Source organism: Halyomorpha halys, unplaced genomic scaffold (genome assembly GCF_000696795.3).
Source record: "Halyomorpha halys isolate HHAL.00 unplaced genomic scaffold, Hhal_1.1 Scaffold447.1, whole genome shotgun sequence".
In the NCBI taxonomy this organism is placed as follows: domain Eukaryota; kingdom Metazoa; phylum Arthropoda; class Insecta; order Hemiptera; family Pentatomidae; genus Halyomorpha; species Halyomorpha halys.
Genome location: NW_027107551.1, coordinates 681,878 through 701,714, shown reverse-complemented (window position 1 = coordinate 701,714; position 19,837 = coordinate 681,878). Strand labels below are relative to the sequence as shown.

Sequence of the window (19,837 nt, the reverse complement as noted above, 5' to 3'; positions counted from 1 at the left end):
TATATAATATATTTAATTTGAAATTGAAGATTATATATTATTATTAAGGATTTATCTTTAAAACTAAATCAAGATTAAATATAGATATTTGAGAAGCGGGATTGCTCAGTTCTAAGACACTGCGTTACAAACTCCAAGAATCCAGGTTCGAATCTGACTCTGACAAATAATTATTTATTCTGTTACTACAGCCGTGAGTCAACCCTGTGGGTTCGGCTTTCCGGTGTCCACCCAGACTCTAAATGGGGTACCCTTAATTGGAGAAAAATATGGCGGTCGAGCATGATACTCACCAAATCTCTTCCTTGCCACTACCGTTGGTTTGTAACAGTACTTGCTAACAAAGTAATTCTTCGTTTATAACTTCTTATTTTATTTTCTCTGTTGTCTTATATTCTTGAATAATTAAATGAGCAGCAGATGAATATTTATGTTCTCCTTGTTTAAATTAATTAAAAAAATTCCCCAATGTTCGGAATCAATAGCTCTGGATTAACATCGTATACTTTACATTTCATTGCATTGGATGTAAATGGTTTGTTTCAAAGCTTGTCTATTACCTTTAACAGGTTATTTCGATTTAATACAGCATAAATATACATCTATAAAGACATCATAGGTTTGGGGTAATTAACAAGTATCTAGTAAAAATTCTAGAACGAAAGTTTAATTTATTGGTTATACTATTTATATGAATTTTTATCATCTACTTTGCTAATATTAACATTTTTCTTTTCACTTGTCTTCATTTTATTCCTTTTTATAATGAAAATAGGTTAAATCAGAAGTAATTTACTCTCAAGCTTAGCAAAGATTTGTAGGTAATTTGAATTTGCGGCAAACACTTAAGACATGTAGCCTTTTATTGATACTCATATGATCCTCTCTATTTTTAACTAAACTTCTGCAGCCCATGTAAAACCTGAGTATTCCCAACCTCACTTCCTCAGTTTTCCGAAGGGCATTTACAGTGGAATTTGTAGCATTGTAACTAATTGCTATTTTTCACATCCTATTATCCTCTTCATAATAATGGCTTGACATATGATGGAGTGAGCAACTCAGGACACCCGTCCCAGGTGTGTTTATTTCTGGTTATGTAGCTGCAGTGGCTTTACTACTAGTTTCAGGCGTTCAATTGGATTTTTTGATTTAGCCGATTTTTTTATTTATTTTTGGGGAGGGGAGAATGTTTCGTCGACCCGGGGACAGCTTTTCTGTGCAGCTCTTTAAATATTGTGGGATCTATTTCACTTATTTCTGAAATCGGGGTCTCTTTCTCGGAGTCTTCACTAGACATTCTTGTCCGAATTCATTTTAAGAATGAAAATAACTATATGAAATTACAAAAAGAAAAAAAAATACGAACAATAACAAATTATTTTAAAGAAAATAAACCATATATGCAATTTTTAAATAAAACATTCATGAAAATAATTAAATTAAAAGTCTGTGAAGTATATGTATAAAAAAAAAATTATAGTCTTTGGATTCGAACTTGGACCCAATGGAAATAGTATTTAAGTACACAGAAACTTGGCCATGAAATATAGTCTTTAGATAAGACCCCTAGGGGGAATTATCAGTCACTAGAGCTATCACTAGTAAACAAATGTCAATTATTATTTGCTAATTTTTAATAAACAATTACACGCCTCCACTATCCTTAGAAATTAAAAAATATGAATGTTAAACTGTTATAAGACTGTCAGAGATGTTTTAAAAAGCAACTTTTCTTTTTTCCATCAATTTATATCTCTTTAACAACCTATTCTCGGTATATACTAAACTAGTCTGAATTTTGACTAAATAAAGATATATTACAATAATAATAAGTTAGAACTAAAAAAAATTATGACTTATTAACAGCTGTTGAGCAAAACGGAGTTCAGGTATTTTTATCTGTATACAAATAGCTAAAAAGTATTAACAAATACAAAATAGGATATACAAATATCCTTTCGGTACTTCGTAGTTGGCGGCCTATTATTTATATAAATTAATAATTTTTATTCGCACTTCTGTATTTAAACTTGTATATCTCAAGAATTCACAGAAGTGCGAGTATATATTATAAAAGGATCCTAATATGTTTTTTATTTATTTTTTTTTTTTTATACCAGATCGGCCTGGTGGCCCTTACATGGTTGATATAACTTATATTATATATATTTTTTTTACAGTCGATTATGAGGGGGTATAGTCATACAAATGACACCCCTAACTATATAAAATGTTCTTATTAAAAAATAATAATAAAATAAATAGATAAGAATCATGCTTCTTAATAAAAGAGGAAATTAAAACTAATATTGATATTGGTAACTTAAATAAAACAAACAATTGTCTTCTAATAGTAAAAAGAAACAAGTTAATTTGAAAAAGGGAAGAGAGAAGAAAAGAGAGAAAAAAAAATAAAACAACAATAATAATGAATAAATAAAATGAATAATAATAATAATAAGTAAATAGAGGTAGTGTGACTATGAATTAATTTTATATTTATTAAAAATTTATAAAAGAATGTCCTGCAGTAGTCTGGGCTTCAGTCTTCGGGTTGAGGTTGGGTTTCCCAGGTTGTAGGCCACTGCTCCTTTAACTGTCGGCAACTGGGAGTGGAACTTCATGAACCGTTTTTTGATGTAATCCTCTATTGACTCCATCTGTGATTCGCGATGCAATTGGCTATATCTTATGAACCAAGGAGTATTAACTGCGATTCTTAGGACTTTATTTTGAAAATAATGTAGTTTTTTTTCTTTTCGTGAGGGATGCCGCTCTCCAGACTTCACAGCCGTACATCTGCAGTGGCCTAAGGATTGCTTTAAATATAAGAACAGTTGTTTCTGGTTTTAGTTTGGAATTTCTGTTTAGGATAGGATATAGCATTGCTAAAGTTACATAAGTTTGAGTTAGTTTGATGTTGATATGGTGATTCCAGATAAGGCGGCGATCTAGGTGAATTCCCAGGTATCTTACTGTTTCACTGGCAGGATTCCACTTCACATTTATCCTAATATGTTAGAAATCAAAAAAGTTAAAATAAATCGATACGTGATCTTCAAATCGATAGTATTTTCATTTCCTGCATCTCAAAAAGTATTTAAAGGGGCCATTACACGTTAGAAATAAAAAAAAGATAAAATACATTGATACTGATTAATATTGATAGCATTTTTAAATCCTGAATCTCCAAAAATATATAAAAGGACCCTAATATTTAAAAAATCAGAGAAGTTAAAATAAATCGATCATAATTGCAGTTGTGCATCTTTACAACTACTTGTATCTGTTGTTGAACTCCATTGTGCCCAACAGCGGTTTATTAAATATAATTTTCGTTTACTTCTAACATGTAGTGATTTTAATTTATCTTTATTTAATAAATTTCAGACTAATTTAATCTGTTCCGAAGATATCGATAACGATCCTGTTTTGCTCACACCGTCTTATCTCCAGCTATTGAATTCGAAAACAGGATGTAAAAAACATCAATTAACTATAATACTACCAATCCCATTTTTGTAGTTGTGAGTCAAAAGTACAACTACGTAATTACATAAAAGAATTCTGTTCCGTCAACTAATAACTGTCGAAAGGAATTGTATTTGCAACTACTTTTTTACTCCTTGATTCTTTACTTGTATCAGTAGTTAACTTCTGCCCATCTATTTAATAAACAACAGTATAAAATTAAAAACCTTAAAATTATAAATCATTAATCCGGTCTGAAATTTCATAAAATCTCCTTTAAACTTTTTGACAGTAAAATTTGTGGGAACTAAAATTGAGAACAAAAATTATTGAAAAACTCTTTTTTAAATACCATAACTTTTTCCTAAATTTTTTCTTCCACGGTTTCAAATCTCATGGTATACCCAACACAATAGATGTTACTTCCAAAAAAAAAAAATATGTACTTTTGTAATAAGCCACTAGTTCCAGGAATATCCAACTCTGTAAACCAAACTAAAAGCTTAAATTTCAAACAATCAGATGATTATATCCATGAAAATATTATGGCTTTAACATTATTTATTTCCTGGATATAATAAAAAAAATAATAATCATTTTGTTAGTAAAAACGTTTAATTATTTTTTTATTGGAGAAACATAAATGACAATTTTTTATCTAAAAGAAAAAAACAAAACAAATATACTCGTATAAGATACAAAGTCAAATATAATGTGTTAATAACGTTACTACTAAAAGTTTTATGAATACGCTTATGTTAGGTTAGGTTAGATTTACCGGATACTAGTAAGAATAAAACAATATAATTAAATGACTTAACTATGAATAAAACATATATTCTGAAGTTATAATTAACTATATTTCAACCATTTAAACTGATTATTTGTGAACATTAACAGAATTTCTGAGCCTATAACTCATAATAACCAAATGCATATATTTGAATATGAAGAAAATCAATATGAAATAAATATTTTGAACGAGCTGATTAGTGAAATACACAGTTTCGATCAAGTGATTAAGTAAGGTTAACTTGAGTGTGTTAACGTGCTAAAAAAGCTCATGTTCTGTAGACTTCAAACGAAAACTAAGAACATATATGAAATTTCAGTTAATATTTATAAAATTAGTAATTCTACATTAATGTTATTTACTACGTCTAACATAATTGGTTACATAACTGTATTTATATATGCTTATTTAAACATATAAAATAAGGATAATATGAGGATATCATTTCAATTGGTTAAGACGAGGTCGAGGAGATTGGATGTTCCCCTCAACCATTTCTTTCAAGAGCTTGTTCATTTCTTCTACAGTCAATGGTCTGTTGATGATGTGATATCCAGTAGCGACACCTACCAGAAGAAACACAAATACGAGGAAGAGCTTCTGAAAAAAAAAAAAAATTCTGACAGATATTCGAATGGTCGTTTTAATTTTAATTATCTTAATAACGTCCGATCTTTAGAGGCGTTTAGGTAAATAACTTTAACATATATCCTCTATATTTATAATATATCTTCTATATTTATAATAATAATCAAAACTCATTTGAGACGCACGTTACTTTAAAGTTTTAGAACTTTCCTTATATTTTCATAAACAAAAAAAGAGTAGCCGTCATTAGCAGCCGATTTTAGGCAATTTAATAAAAATCGAAGTTTTGAAGTAAAAATGACAGTTACAGACGTCCTCTTTTTAAAATGTAAATTGGTTATAATAAAATATAATTTCGACCTGTAAATATGAAGTATTTATGAAATTCCTAAAGATATTTTTTAATTAAGCATTAAAATAATATTTTCCATCCTCCATCGATTCCAGCAAGAACGTCAAAGGGTCAAATAATATCATTAGTTATGATTGCACAATTGGAATTATTATAAACAATAAATTAATATATTCGGTGACTATAATAACATGAAACATTAGTGTCTTTGTTTATACAAATCTATAAGAGTCATTAAAAGTTTATAAGAGCCACAAGGTCATAAGAATTATTGAATCTTGTGGTAATTTTAAGTTCATAAGATACAAATAATATTCTGGAATAAATAACCTAATATCAGTGAAAATGGGCTTTATTAAAAATTTCATGTAATTTAAAACCAATCCAAAAGTATTTGAAATCCGTACGAAATACATCTTATGTCCAATATTATGACCGTAAGAACCAATATTTTTACTTACCATGGTAGTTGGTATTACAATGATGTCTTGCTAAAAGCTGGTGTTACTACGTAATGAGCGGATTTGATCATTTCTGTGAACATATTGTTATCAACAAATGCATGCTCAAGCATTTTATGCATTTGGTGATAAGCAGCTAGACTACGGAAAATACGTTCCGATAAAATATTTTTTCTTCTAATTGAATATAAATATATATGTCTTTGTCAATTGTGTGTTTATTAAATTTCAGAAGCATTTATTTAAATTTTGGACACAATCTTTGCATTTGTTTATTCTTATATTTTTTTTGTAGTAATCACCTATTTTTTATTGCGTATAAAATTCTATCTTTCGTGTAATACTATCTATTTATCTTTTTTTATAAGGGAGTTGAAAGTGTCATGATTAACCTTAAATATTTAGATGTACAAACACTGGCACAAAAAAAAAGTTTTGTTTTCATTTTGAAATTGAGGTGTTCCAAAGATAATACTCTAGACAGGAGTTTCTTCTCCATCTATCTGAGGTCTCTCTATCGACTGTCCAAAAAATAGTAACGTGGAAAAAAAGTAACCAAGGTCTAAGTTAAAATCTAAATACTTAGGCAAATACAAAATAAAATCATTTTTCTTTTTTTACAGATGTGCAGTACCACCATTCCTTCCCAAGATTATTAAGCGTTCGAAACTCTCCTCAAATTTGCTTATTGTATATTTTTTTTGTACAGTTGTAAATTCCAATAAATAAATAAAAAAACAGCCACTATTTTATCTTACTCGAATATAAAAGAAGGAAAAAAGAACACGTCATGATGTAGGGCTGATCCTTAACAGGAAGACAGAGTAACATACAAATGAGTAACTAATTTAATTGACAGATTAAATTCAACATTGAAACAATTGAAGTATAAACCTCTAATAATGCTTGAGATCGTTCATAATTTCTATGAATATATATCCTATTTGATAATATAGGATTAGACAGACTTGATGTTTTAGTCCAGCTCTTGAATGTAGTTACAAATAAATGTACAAGCCATAATATTTTGTGTCATGTATTATAGTAAAAAGTGAGTATTAGTAAATGTTGTATCTGAGAATAACTTGTGCGGTCGAAATGTTGTGAAATCACTAATAAATTTGTGATGCATTGTTGACAACCTATCTTAACTTAATTTTTAATTTATTTTCATTATAATGAGTTGTACAGAGATTTTCGCTATGTGGGTAACTAGAATAAATACTTGCATTTAATTCAGAACAGATTATTTCATCTAATTCAACTTTTGTATAATTGTTTTTTGTGGACTTTCCTCCGCGAAACGGATTTAATGAGATTTAAAATACGTCATATAGCATAATTTTACTTACAACAGACAAGTATCAAGCCTGAACAACGTATTTACAGTGTACCCGGTTCTGTGTCATAGCTTGATGAATTCTTTATTAATTTAAAAACTCGCATACCTATCTGAACCTGAGTTTTGGAATCAACTAGCGTATTCCAGGGGCATCGCTGCGGCCAGCACCTGCACCGCCTCATGTGACACAGTTCTGTATGTCTTCGTGACCCTCAGCAGAGCCAATTTCTGTATGGTGCCCAGTCTTCTCTTCTGTGTCTGCGTGAGGTTTCGGCTCCAGGCAGGGGGTGCGTACCTCAGAATACCCAAGATCACACCTTTATATTTGGTAATCGTTGCAGGGTACCTGAGGCCCCAAAATGCACCCCCCTATCCTACTTAATCCATTGAGTGACATTGTCACCCTGTCCTTTAGATACACTAGGTGAGAAGTGGCATCGAATCTTCTTCATATCTTCACACCAAGATATGTCACCTCCTCACCCGGTCTAGTCCTCTCTCCTTGGATATCCAGGGTGATAGGATGAGCCCTGTCCGTGGAGCCTCTTATGAGTATGGCCTGGGTCTTGGCTCCTGCTATACTCAACTTCCTCCTCACGCACCACTCTCCTACGAGATTGGCACACCTCTCCGCTTCCGTCTTTAGTCTGGATCCACTGTTCTTGGCCACGATGACTGCCAGGTCGTCGACGTAGGCCGTGGAAAGGAACCCCTTGTCTTCCAGTTCCCCCAGCAACTCATCAATACCAGCTTCCACAGAGCTGGTCCTAGGACCGAAACCTGGGGACGTCCTCTTTCGATTTTTCTCTCGACCTCGTAGTAGTTACCCCTGATCCTGACACTCCTGTTAATGAGGTAACTACCAACGAGGGAGTATAGATTACTGGGGGTGTCGAGCTCTTGCAACCGCTGGAGTACACGGGGCCACCAAACGCTGTCGAAGGCGGAAGAGATGTCAAACATGATCAATAAGACATATTTCTCCGCCCTCTCCTCCACGTACCTACGCACTCTCTGCAGCGCATCCGTAGTTCCCCTGCCACGGGTCGAGCCAAACGGCCGTGGATGACTTGCAGCACTTAGGACTGGTCTAAGGCTGTGGACGATCATGTGCTCCAGAACCTTAGTAGCTACTGGGAGGAGGCATATTGGTCGATAGGATTTAGGCGTTTCTTTATCCTTACCATCTCCCTTGTAGAGCAGTCTCAAGTCTGCAATCCTGCACTTGTTTGGAAAGTACCTCTTATTCAAACACTCGTTGAATATATCCAACAACTCTTCCTCAATACAAGGGGCACTGTTCTTGAGGATTGCAGCATCTCTGCTATCTAGTCCTGGAGCCCTCCCGATCCTTTGTCTGTCCACGGCAAGACGAAGGTCCCAAATATCCCATGGTGGGCATAGGTCAGTACCCGGTGGGTATAACGTGGTGCGTCTAACCATTCCATCTGCACTGTCCTGGGACGGAACATCTCTAGGGTATGTATAGTCTATATACATCTTGGCAGCCTCCTCCAAGGTGGTTGCCTGGGCACCTCTCACTCTAATAGCCGCCATCACTAGTAACGGCTTATTCTTTCCCAGTGCCACCCTGTACGGGATACTCCAGTGATTCTTTTCTGATTCCTCTACAATAAATTGGTCCCAGGACTTCTTCTTCTGGCTACGCACCCCGTTTCGGTATACCCTATACCTATACTTGGATTCTTCTCGAAGTGCAGGGCTCCTCTCGTCGTTTCTGCACTCCTGGTACCTACGCCTGGCCCTGTAGTCTTCTTTTTTTCAGGGCCGGCGTCCACCATGGAACCGGACGTACTCTCTCCCTTCGGCGTTGAAGAGTAATACTCGCCGCTTCAGTAATGGCGCCCGTAAGCATTGCCACTCTGCGGTCAATCTCGGGCTCCTCATTTTTCGGAGTCATCTCCTCCCATTCTCTATCAGCCAGTATTCCCTCCAATTCACTGGAAAACGCTCTCCAGTTCACCGATCGAGTCACAAAGCCCTTTTCTACTTCTGAGGCACCGCCTTCACAAGGCTATGACCCGGTGGTCGGAGCTCGTGTCTGACCGTAGGGTCCAGTCTACAATACGCATTGATATAGGAGCCGTGGCAAGTGTCACATCTATCCAACTCTGGCCCCGCGTTCCAACAAATGTGGGACCAGAAGGCTCGTTCATGATAACCAGCTGACACCTCGCCACGCATTCTTCTACGACCTTCCTCTAGCGCCCGTGCGAACAGAACCCCAGGCCGTGCTCCACGAGTTGGTGTCGGGACAGACTATCACCCTTTTATACTTTAGCGCGACAGCCTACACAGCAGCTATATTATCCTCTACATTGATATTTACATTCGCTTCTCGTGGCGGCATATATGCTGAAACCAGAGCGAAGGCAACTCTGCCCCACCTGACATAACATGCCGCTTGATCTGCTGTGGTGAATTGCTTTAGTTCCATTACGTCGAGGGCAGGATTAACGACAACAATCGCTGCTCTAGGCTCCTCTCGCCACTGACTAGACCGACCACCCTCGACGTAGCTCCAAAACCTGTAACCACATTCTTTCGACAACAAGGCTCCTGAATCGTCAAGATGTCAGCACTTCGGGCGAGAGTTCTCAATTCGTCCGCGACCACTTGTCTCCGGCCCATATTGACCTCCAGGATATGCAGCCTACGCATACCGGGTCTTCTTCGCCTGCTTGACCATCATCTCTAGATGTACCGGGCATTCCCTGCTGCCCGCACAATGTCGGAGATCTTTCCCTGCTCTGCCACTCGCCTTGCAATTCCTACAAAACGAGGCCCAGTCCCTGGGCACCACCTACACGCCACTTCCTTTATACAGGCACGCCGTATTCTTGGCACCGAAGGCGGAGCAAGGGGTCCAGGTAATCTCTGATGGTCAGGCTCCACCATCCTCCGCTGACGTCCCTCGCGGACAAGGTCATCAGGGCGAGCCTCATAGCTTGGTGCACCTCTAGCACCCACGTAGTTGTGAGCCCGTCCCTCGCGGGAGTGGAGAAGCAGGGTCTAAGCCACTCCCTCCTGTCTTTATCCTCCTTTGGAGCCTCTATAGGGATTTTGTCCAAACGATATCTATCCAGGGTACTCCCGTCCCAAATATTGGGGACTCTTTTTACTTCCAGGCGAGGCCTGCGTGCCACAGTAAGGCTCGCCTGTAATCCTTTAAACTTTCCCTCAGTTTATCCCAGGTGAGGAGCTTTTGTGCCTGGTCAGCGCCTTCTGTCCTGGCCAGAATACTGCCCTTTTGGGTGATTTTTATCAATTGTATGTCCCCAATGCTCTTCAATTCTTCTTGGGACGGGAGTTCCTTGTATATATCTTTTGCAGTCCATCCCGCTGCGCTTCCCTTGAGTGTGACATATGTCGCCATCTCCTGGGGTTTAAGCGGATTGGCCGGAACGCTCGCAAGGACGCCAGTGAAGATAAGTTTTTTCCTCTCCTTTAGCCCTTCTTTCGGAAGCACATCCTGGGCTGGGGTCTTCTTCTTCCTCCTCTTTCTTCACTTGACTTTTTCCCAGCTTCCGCTATCCTCTTCTTCGCCGTCTGTAGAGGTATCCGATTTAAGGTTCCTTCCCCCTACAGAACGGTGTCTGGCTCGACCTTTGGGGCATTGGGGCCGGTTCCGCGCCCTCATATTTCCTCCTCTCTTTTACCGAAATTAGCACTGAAGGCCCAGCTCCCATCGTCTTCAGTTCCTCCATACTCTTCGGCCCTCATTCCTCTTTACTCTTCCTTTAGCCCTACACTCGGCCGTACGTTCTAAGAGGGTGCGGGCTTCTTCGTCGACTTTCCCTTCCGGATCTTTTATCATGCCAGAAACCCTTTTCAGTGTCGGCGACACACATTCTTTTTTCTTCTGATCATAGACCGCTCCTATGGCGTCCCCAATAGCCTCTGCTACCATTGGAGCCACAATCTGGGAGACCTTTTTAACAATGATCTTGAGTAGATCATCGGTATACATTGCTTCTTTTACTATTTCGATTACAATTTCTGGGATAATTTCCCATTGGGCTTCCAGTCCTACTATTATATTGGCTAGTTCTCTCAGCTGGCCATTCAGGTATTTCTGGATCTCATGAGATACCTTTTTCCTCTCCAAGTAACCCGTCCTTTCACCCGTCCTTGAATTGCTTCCGCCCTCTGGACGGGTCTTTCAATTTCTGAGTTGGGCTTTAGAGGGGACTCCTCCTCCTCCCTCTCTCTCTTCTTCCTCTTTTTTTCTTTGGGGCTCATTTTTCCATCTCTACTATCAGGTCCTGTGTCTTTGTCAGCACCACTGCCACTTCCTGAAAACAGCCTGACTTTTCCAGCCACCATTTTTCTTTCGTTTGTCTCAACCAAAAAAGTAGTTCTTGTAACATTAGATGCTACAACGGCCAAGTCTCCCGCCATTGCAGCACTGCGGACGTGTGATGACGACACCGGGGAACCCGCTTTCTCGGTGCCAATCGACGACGGTACTGGGGTTCCGTGCCCCTGCACCGTAGTATGATTATTAATATTTCCCTCCATTGTATTTCGGAAAATAGCATTTTATACCTACTGCCAGGTAAAACACAGCCGCATCTAACCTCAGGAACAAACGCTGACCAGTACGCCGCCTATTCTAGGAACCGTCGGGTCTGGATTTGATTCTAGTTTTGGTCCACCCCGGGTATTTTATTTCCCCGGTTCCCGCCATATCTGGTGAGAATCCCCTATCCGCCACCTGGGGAGGCGCCCAATGGGAGACTAGCTACTTCACACGGGTCTTTCATGCTTCTAACAAAGTAATGGAATTTGGTAATATGGATATTTAAGGTCTAATGAGCTCAAATCATAATTGTTGGGAAACTCGTTTACTACATCCTCTATTTGTGGTGGGAGGGGGGCGTCTAAATTAGTAAATGTATTCATAGTTGGCGAATAATTAATTACCATCAACGGCTGCGTTGACCTGGGCTGGCTGGTATTAGATCCAAGACTATTTATTCTTGGGCCAGTTCCAATGAATGACCCTGCTTGCCTGCAATACCTCAGTAAGAGTAAGAGTGTGATTTTCTAGTAGTCTTTGACTAATTAGAATTAGTCAAAGACTACTAGAAAATACCATCTATGAATGCGTCCCTGACACATTCGTCCCTGTTGACCGTAGCGGTGACCGCTTTAAAAGCACGATCCTTTACCAGGAGTCGTTAAAGCTTTAAGTATTTTTGTGTGGATTCTCCAGACTACTGACGTCGTGTTTTATGTTTATGTTGAGCAAATATTTCACTTATAGTTTTAACGTAAACCCTTTTCAGAGTTTCGGTAGCTTCATTCTACGTACCGACTTAACTTTGTACATTCGAATTCTGATGGTGCGACAAGTTGATTAATAATTTAGCCTTATCTGAATCTGAGGTTACATTGGTCGGCAATATGAAATGTTGAAATGTTTTAAACCAGTGGCTCCACTCGATTGCATCAATGCTAGTTTGTAGTGAGATTGACAGTCTCTCTGGCCAAAGAAGCTTCTCCATCACGAACGATACACTTGAATTAATTCAGTTTAATCAATTGCTATTATGAAATAAGGAATAACATAAACTAGACTTTATTAAACTGAATTAAACACATGGATAACTACGATAACAATATTAGCTTTAACAAACAAATGTTTTAACAACAAATAATTTATAAATATAAGTGGTATAAGTGGACAAGCAAGATTGTGATAAAGGTTTTAACAAGTGACTGTGATAAATAAATTTTTATTTTTGGTTTTAATGTAAAAGTTAACTAATTAGAAATTGTTGTTGTGACCTGGGCAGAATAGCCTGCATGATGTTGAGTTTTAAATATTTTTATTTCCAAAATTATATTAAGATGTCCCTAAGGATGGCCGGATTGGCCGAAACGTCTGACTTATAACAAAAATATAATGTGTTGAGACAAAATGGATAAAAATTTAATTATTTATTTAAACAAAATTAACCAGTCTCAAGAAAGTGTAAAGATTATAAATATATAAGTGGTATGTTACTAGTAGTGGTTTGTAAATGTTAATTGTATAAATATTAGTATATCACTTTATAAAAATGCTTGTAGTCCATATTGGAAATGTCCGAACAAAATCTGGCCCGTTTTCAGCACAACCAACAAGATTTTTTTGCGCCGGTTTGTGACTACCGATGAAACTTGGGTATAGGGTATACCCCAGAGACAAAACAGCAGTCAAAGCAGTGGAAACATGCTCGCCACCAAAGAAAGCAAAGACAGTACGTTCGGCCGGAAAGGTCATGGCCTCAATTTTCTGGGATGCAAAAGGCATTCTGCTGATAGATTATCTTCCTACTGGCCAATCAATTACAGGGCAATACTACGCAAACCTCCTAGATCAACTGCAGGAAAAGATGCGCGAATAAAAGCTTGGTTTGGCAAGGAAATAAGCCATCTTTCATCAGGACAACGCCCGCCCGCACACAAGTGCTATTGCCATGGCAAAATTTCATGAACTGAGGTAAGCATTATTGCCATATCCACTTTATTCACCTGATTTGGCACCATCAGACTTTCATCTCTTCCCCAAGCTGAAAATTTTCCTGGGTGGATGGAGATTTCCTACTACGGAAGAACTGACGGCCGAATTGGAGAGGTATTTTGCAGGCCTGGAGGAATCTCATTTTCGAGATAGGATCAAGACATTGAAACATCGCTGGACCAAATGCATTAGTCTACAGGGAGACTATGTTGAAAAATAAATGCAGTTCAACTGAGGTAAGACACTTCTTTCTAGTAAATTCCGAGAGATTTTCAAACCACCCTCAGAGTATAGAGCTTAAGGGCTATAAATTTGAAATATTTAAGTGATGACAAACTTCATTAAAATTAATATTGAAGTTCATAAGAACATGCTGTCACTTCTTATCCAGAATAGAGTATTATCGTAACTCTTCTCACAGCTAGTTAAAGGTCAAAGTTCATTAACGAGTGTATTTTTAGCCTTAAAATAAAAAGATCAAATCAGACAATGTAATAAATGATATATTTAAAATTTATAACATAAATTCATTAAACCCCAACTCAACGAATCTCTACGCATGAGAACCTCTATGGTGTTTTCTTGAAAACCATAACCTTATTCTGATAAGTTTGAACAGTCCTATAAATACTACTGAGTATGATAAAGTTATATTTTAATTTTTAATACATTTATACATTACTATTGATTAAAATTTTTTTTTTTATCATTCAATTAAAAGTTATAAATTTAGGTATTTTAATTTTCAGGAATGCCTGGGGTTCTCAACTATTTCAAGACACCTCTCACCGATTTAACAGGTACTATCCTCACTCACCAGTATTTCGGTCGTTGTCAAGGAATTGAAATGAAAGCTATCAATTGTTTGGAAGCCTATGGTCAAGAAAGAGGTTTAAAAGAGTGTGGTGACCTTTTAGGCGACTATGAGGAATGCCATAAGAGATTTAAACAAGTAATTTAATTTGATTTTAACTAATTTTAGCTTTATTTTCCATTCCATTTCATTAATAAATTATATTTCAGAGATATAATCTCAAGTTTATACTTGCCCCCTTGGTTCCTGACTAATGTCTTTAGAACACTATAGTAACAGCAGTCACTATTCTGGTTCCGTTGTTTTCTAGTTTATCAGCTTGCTATTGTGATGTTAAATTTAAGTTACAGAAGATGGATAAATAGTCAGTAGATTTTTGGTTTTCTTCAGTAATCTATAGTTCATCTTGGTTCATACGGAGCCTTTTTTTTATGAACCAATTCAGTCTTGTACTCCCGATTTTCCTGCCCCATTGGTTTAATCACTGCTTCCTCATTTATTTTTATGACTTTTTTTTTGTGGTTCTACTGTGATAAAATTCATCCATTTGGCTATGGAAGCTAAGACAAAAATGAAACTAATTTATTTCTTATCTAAAGTTTGAAAGATGTTATCATAATGATTTTTCCACCAAAACTTTAGCTTCTAGAGCAGATCTAAGGAAAAATGCAAACATTAAAAAATAATTTCTATTTACTCATATTAATTTACAAAATTTTTAACACTTTGATTGTGGGAGCTCCCCAAGAAAACTTCTTAAAAGCATACTTTTTTTGTTGTTGATATTTTCTTTTCTTTCTACTTAAATATGCATTATGTAATGTATAAAATTTAATATTCAGCCAAATAAAGTTTAAACACCTGTTTTTTGAACCCTAACAATTACTGTTGTCACCTGCATAAGCTACTGATACTATGTATGCCACCAGCTGATAAATGAATGTTTCGCATGGTTTTTAACTGAAATAGTTAGACTCTACAAAGTTATTGTATATCACCAGATATTTTATAAAACATTTGGACAATATGAAATAATCCAAAGACATGTAAAAACTAAATTTTTTTTAAATTAAAATAATTCTTTGAATTTATTAAAAATGTTATTAGAAGTCTGTAAAATAAAATAGTACATAAGTAAATAAATTTATATAATTCAAAAATTAAATTTGAATAAATTAGATGATAAAAAAAAATTGAAGGAGTAAATTTCTTAATCCTTAATGGCTGCAGAACTCAGATCGATCGTTGTTGGTGGAAGCTAGGAGTACTAACACTATTTAAGGCAATCTAAGGTCAAAGGGAGGTGCTAGACTTCTCAACACAAGTTAGAAAAGTGACCTCCCTTGACGATAGCTTACAGTCATACGGTGATGGTAGGACACCTTGACAATAAAGTGTTGCAACCAACAAAACTTGTGTTTAAAAAAAAAAAGTGTTAAGGTACTATTTAAAGTACCCTTTTAGATTTTTCTCACCAAAAATGGTGGCAGATTTTGATTCAACACACCAAAAAATCATTTGTACCTAAGGTCGAAACCAAAAAATACTTTTTTTTCAGTCCTGTGAGGTCTCAAAATTTTGAAGTTAAGAAATTATAGATCAGTTAGAAGCTTTGTATGTTGCTTATCTTCAGTTGATCCGATTTCTAAGTTCTTTAACCTATTAGAATGAGGGAAGTTTCTTCTTTTCATCCTCATCGCAGACAACTGTAGCATTATTTTATAAGCTTAGCATAAACAAATTTATTGCAAAATAATCACAAAACTTAGGTTTGTCTGAAAATTTGAATATAGGGTTTTTCAAAGTGCCAAATGCAAAACCGATTTGAAACTAGCTTTTATTACAAAATATTTTTCAATATACCTCATTCTGTAGATGAACACAGTTTTCAATACATATAATTCAATAGACCCACCAGAACCTTCAATACTTCAGTTATTTGATTTAAATAAATTGGCTTATCTAATCTTGTCGTATTACTTAGAACCTGTTTTGAAAATTTTAAACTAATATTTAATTCTCGTTTTCGGAAACATGTACTATCTATAATATGAAAATTGGATCACTCTCAAATTTATTAGAGAGAGTTCTAATGTTTTTTGAATTTTACATAATGAGAAAAGTGAAAAACTGGAGTGAAGTATATTGAAAATATTTTGAAGATGATAAGGGCTGCGGTTAAAGAAGAAAAAAATTATTTTCAACTATATATTTATTGCCAATGTTTTGAACCACAAGGTTTTTGTTCTTTGTTTATATCTCCACCCGTTATAACTACCCTGATGATAACCTACATTGTGAGTTGAAACGTCAGCAATAAATAATTAAAAACTATTTCTTTCTTCTTGACCACAGCCCTAACCATATCTTTCAAATTCACATAATGTTAATCATATATATATATATATATGTGTGTGTGTGTGTGTTTTGAGAAATATTTTGTACTAAAAACTGGTGTCAGATCGGTTTTTAGCTCTATTAAAAACCCCTACATTCAAATTTTCAGGCATATTTAAAAATATTTATTAGGTTTATAAATTACAGGATTCACTATAACCTGTTTGTTTCTGTGTGATTTTGACCTAAAGTAATCTGCAAAAAAAAAAACTCAATTTTGTGTTTATTAAGATGTAATAAATGTTATTACACAAACCTTATAAAATTATTTGGTTAGAAAGTAATTATTTTTTAACACTTACATTTTTTTATATCATTTTTCTAATCAAGATCTCAAATAAAATATTATATATATATATATATAAATACGTGACCATATTAATTCAAATTATGAAGAAGATAGTCAGGGGTGTGGTCATAAGAAATGATTTTAACAGAAGAAACCATTTTGGCAACAAAGAAACAAGAAACTAGTTTGCTAACTATTTTTTGTTTTCTTGTGACCGCACCACTGACCTTCTTCTTCATAATCAAATAAAATAGTTTCAGAGTGTTGTATTTATTTATTTTTCTTAGGTCCCATTTGATTTCTTTTATTATTATAATAAAACCATTGAAAATATTTTGATCAAAATATGTGATAAAACCCTGTATCCTCCCCTTGTATTTTAATTTTTTATTTATTCTTAGCACAAGGCATCTATAAGTACAGGATCTGGTGCGGCTACACTGGCATAAGACTGGGCCTAAGTAAATCAAGCAATTATTTAGAAGGCACTTAGTTAGTCTTCTCAAGTTTCCTTCCAATCTCTGTTGGATAATTATTAACATATAAATTTTATTGGGTTGGTAAATAAGTATTTGGTGTTTCTTTTGATTTATCTTCTATCATTATATATAGACTCTCTTAAGCTTCACTTTTATCCTGCTAATGGATTTTTTATTATCTTGAACAAATTTCATTAGAAATGTTGTTATAATCTAATTTAAATCAGTTGAATGATTCTCAAAATGATTATATGCCCCCAACAATCATTTCTTTGATTTACAATTCTCAGTCTGCTACCTTATGCACAATTTAAGTCAAAATTAATTTTATAATTTTAAATGTTTGTTTCTTTTGATAACATTTATATTGTATTTTTGGTTTTGATTTTTTAATGGCCTGTGCCTAGCAAATTTATATTTTCATTACCGCAAGTGCTTTTACCTACATTGATGACCAGTAATAATAGAAATAAATAACCGGAAATTCTAAAACAGTAGTAGGGAGGGTTAACTACATGCTACTTAAAGGAACTAGAGATAACCTAGGAACCTACCCATCAAAACTTGATCATTCATGGTCTTTCTTGCTACCCATTGTCTTACGATATGTCTGGTTCAGGCTGCATTCAATACTCCCAAGATCTAGCTACTCAATTAAAATATCATATATGACGAAGTTTAGAAATCAAAATTAAATTTTGACCAGCTTTTCAGGTCAAATACCCACATAAGTGGGGCACTTTATAGTGGAAAGTATGTTCTTTGTTTTTAAAAATAATTTATTTTAATTTTGTTTAGATTGCTCGCTATGAAGCCATACAGAGTGAAAGGCGTAAGCAAGGTGTTTTTGAGCCTGCCCCACGAGCAGATGTTTATGAGGACTGATTAATTTGAAGAATTTTCTATTTTGGAAAGTTTATTAAAATTTTCAATTGTTAAGATGTAATTATTTTATTTGTAGATTCTGAATTTCAAATTGTTTCTCATAATATTTAATGATCATTTTAGTCAAACTGTATCTACTTTTGATTTGTGATAATAAAAAAAAAATTAAAATGTTTAATTATTTTTTAAGATGTATGTTCCTCTTTAATCATAAAATATGTTAAATATCATACAATCCTAATTTTAATTTATTGATATAATATTATCTTCAGCATTTTTTATTTGTTTGGTCTTGTTTAAAGGTGTAAAACCTTTTGGTAAACAACGCCTATGGATTATTATAATTATAAAGACACACACACACACATTCATGCACTCATGCTTAAGCAAAAAAATAAATAAAAGTAATAATAAAAAAATTATAAGTTATAATAATAATAAAATAAAAATCGAAGAAAGGCTATAATTTGGAAAAGACGCGATGCACTTTTGTGTTTTGTGTGCCAATATGATTTTTGCTTCCTCATCTGTGAAAACTTCAGGTAAATTTGGGGTCTGTCCTATTCTGTTTATTGGTAGTAGATAGTGAGGGCATTCTTCAAAAATATGTTTAATTGTGATAGACTGACAATATTTGCCCATTAAAGAGGAAAAAATACTAATTAGGTGTGAGTGAGTGAGGAGAGTATGGCCGTTTTCAAGCGTGATAAAGCAACTTCCTCCCAGTGACTCCTGTAGTATGATGTCGTCCATGGTTTTACAAATCTTTTAATTTACTCTGAGAGCTTTCATCTCACATGGCCTGCCATTTTTCCAATATTTTAATTTTAAGAGGCATACTGTGTTCTGAACGGCAGTGCCTCTCTGGCAGCTTTGTCTGCGAGCCAATGCCAATGTGGCTTAGGAACCATATCAAATTTACAGACTTACCTTGATCAAACAGTTTTTAGAGGAAAAATAGGATTTTTATGATGAGTGGACGTTTGGAATACATGTTTCTTAAACTTTTTAAAGACCTCAATGAATCTGAGGTTATTGCAATTGTCTTTTGAGTTATTTTGGCAAAAATGGAGGGCTGATGCTATCGCTTGGAGTTCGGCGATATATATTGAATATAATATATGTAATTTAAATTTGTGGGTTGAATTACGGGTAACGAAAGATGAGGTGGTTGAGCTTTCTGATTCATCTGTGTAATATTTTGTTTTATTCACAGTGATTCAGATACAATAAGGGAACTGTGCCCTAATTTTTCTTTGTAGTTTAATAAGGATGAATTCTTGAAGTAAGTTTAAGTCCATCCTTTCTTTTTATTTTAATTTATGAAGAATTATACTTAAAAACGTATAATTAAACATTTTTAATAGTAAGATATTAGTAGGTAATAAAATACTCTAAGAATATTACATTTAAAAAAAAAAAAAGGATTTG

General features: G+C 35.0%; 1 protein-coding gene across 1 annotated transcript; it reads left to right on the top strand.

The window, feature by feature from the left end:
• The first annotated feature begins 14,104 nt into the window (after positions 1 to 14,104).
• ND-15 (NADH dehydrogenase (ubiquinone) 15 kDa subunit) lies at positions 14,105 to 18,584 on the top strand. Its single transcript, XM_014423940.2, has 3 exons — positions 14,105 to 14,179; positions 14,292 to 14,494; positions 18,320 to 18,584. The coding sequence occupies exons 2-3, from the start codon at positions 14,294 to 14,296 to the stop codon at positions 18,404 to 18,406; spliced, it is 288 nt and encodes a 95-aa protein (XP_014279426.1). The 5' UTR covers positions 14,105 to 14,179; positions 14,292 to 14,293; the 3' UTR covers positions 18,407 to 18,584.
• The last annotated feature ends 1,253 nt before the right edge of the window (positions 18,585 to 19,837 follow it).

Coding starts and splice junctions, on each gene's coding strand:
- ND-15 (XM_014423940.2), top strand. CDS start 14,294: ATGCCTGGGGTTCTCAACTATTTCAAGACACCTCTCACCGATTTAACA. Junction 14,495..18,319: donor GCCATAAGAGATTTAAACAA/GTAATTTAATTT, acceptor AATTTTGTTTAG/ATTGCTCGCTATGAAGCCAT.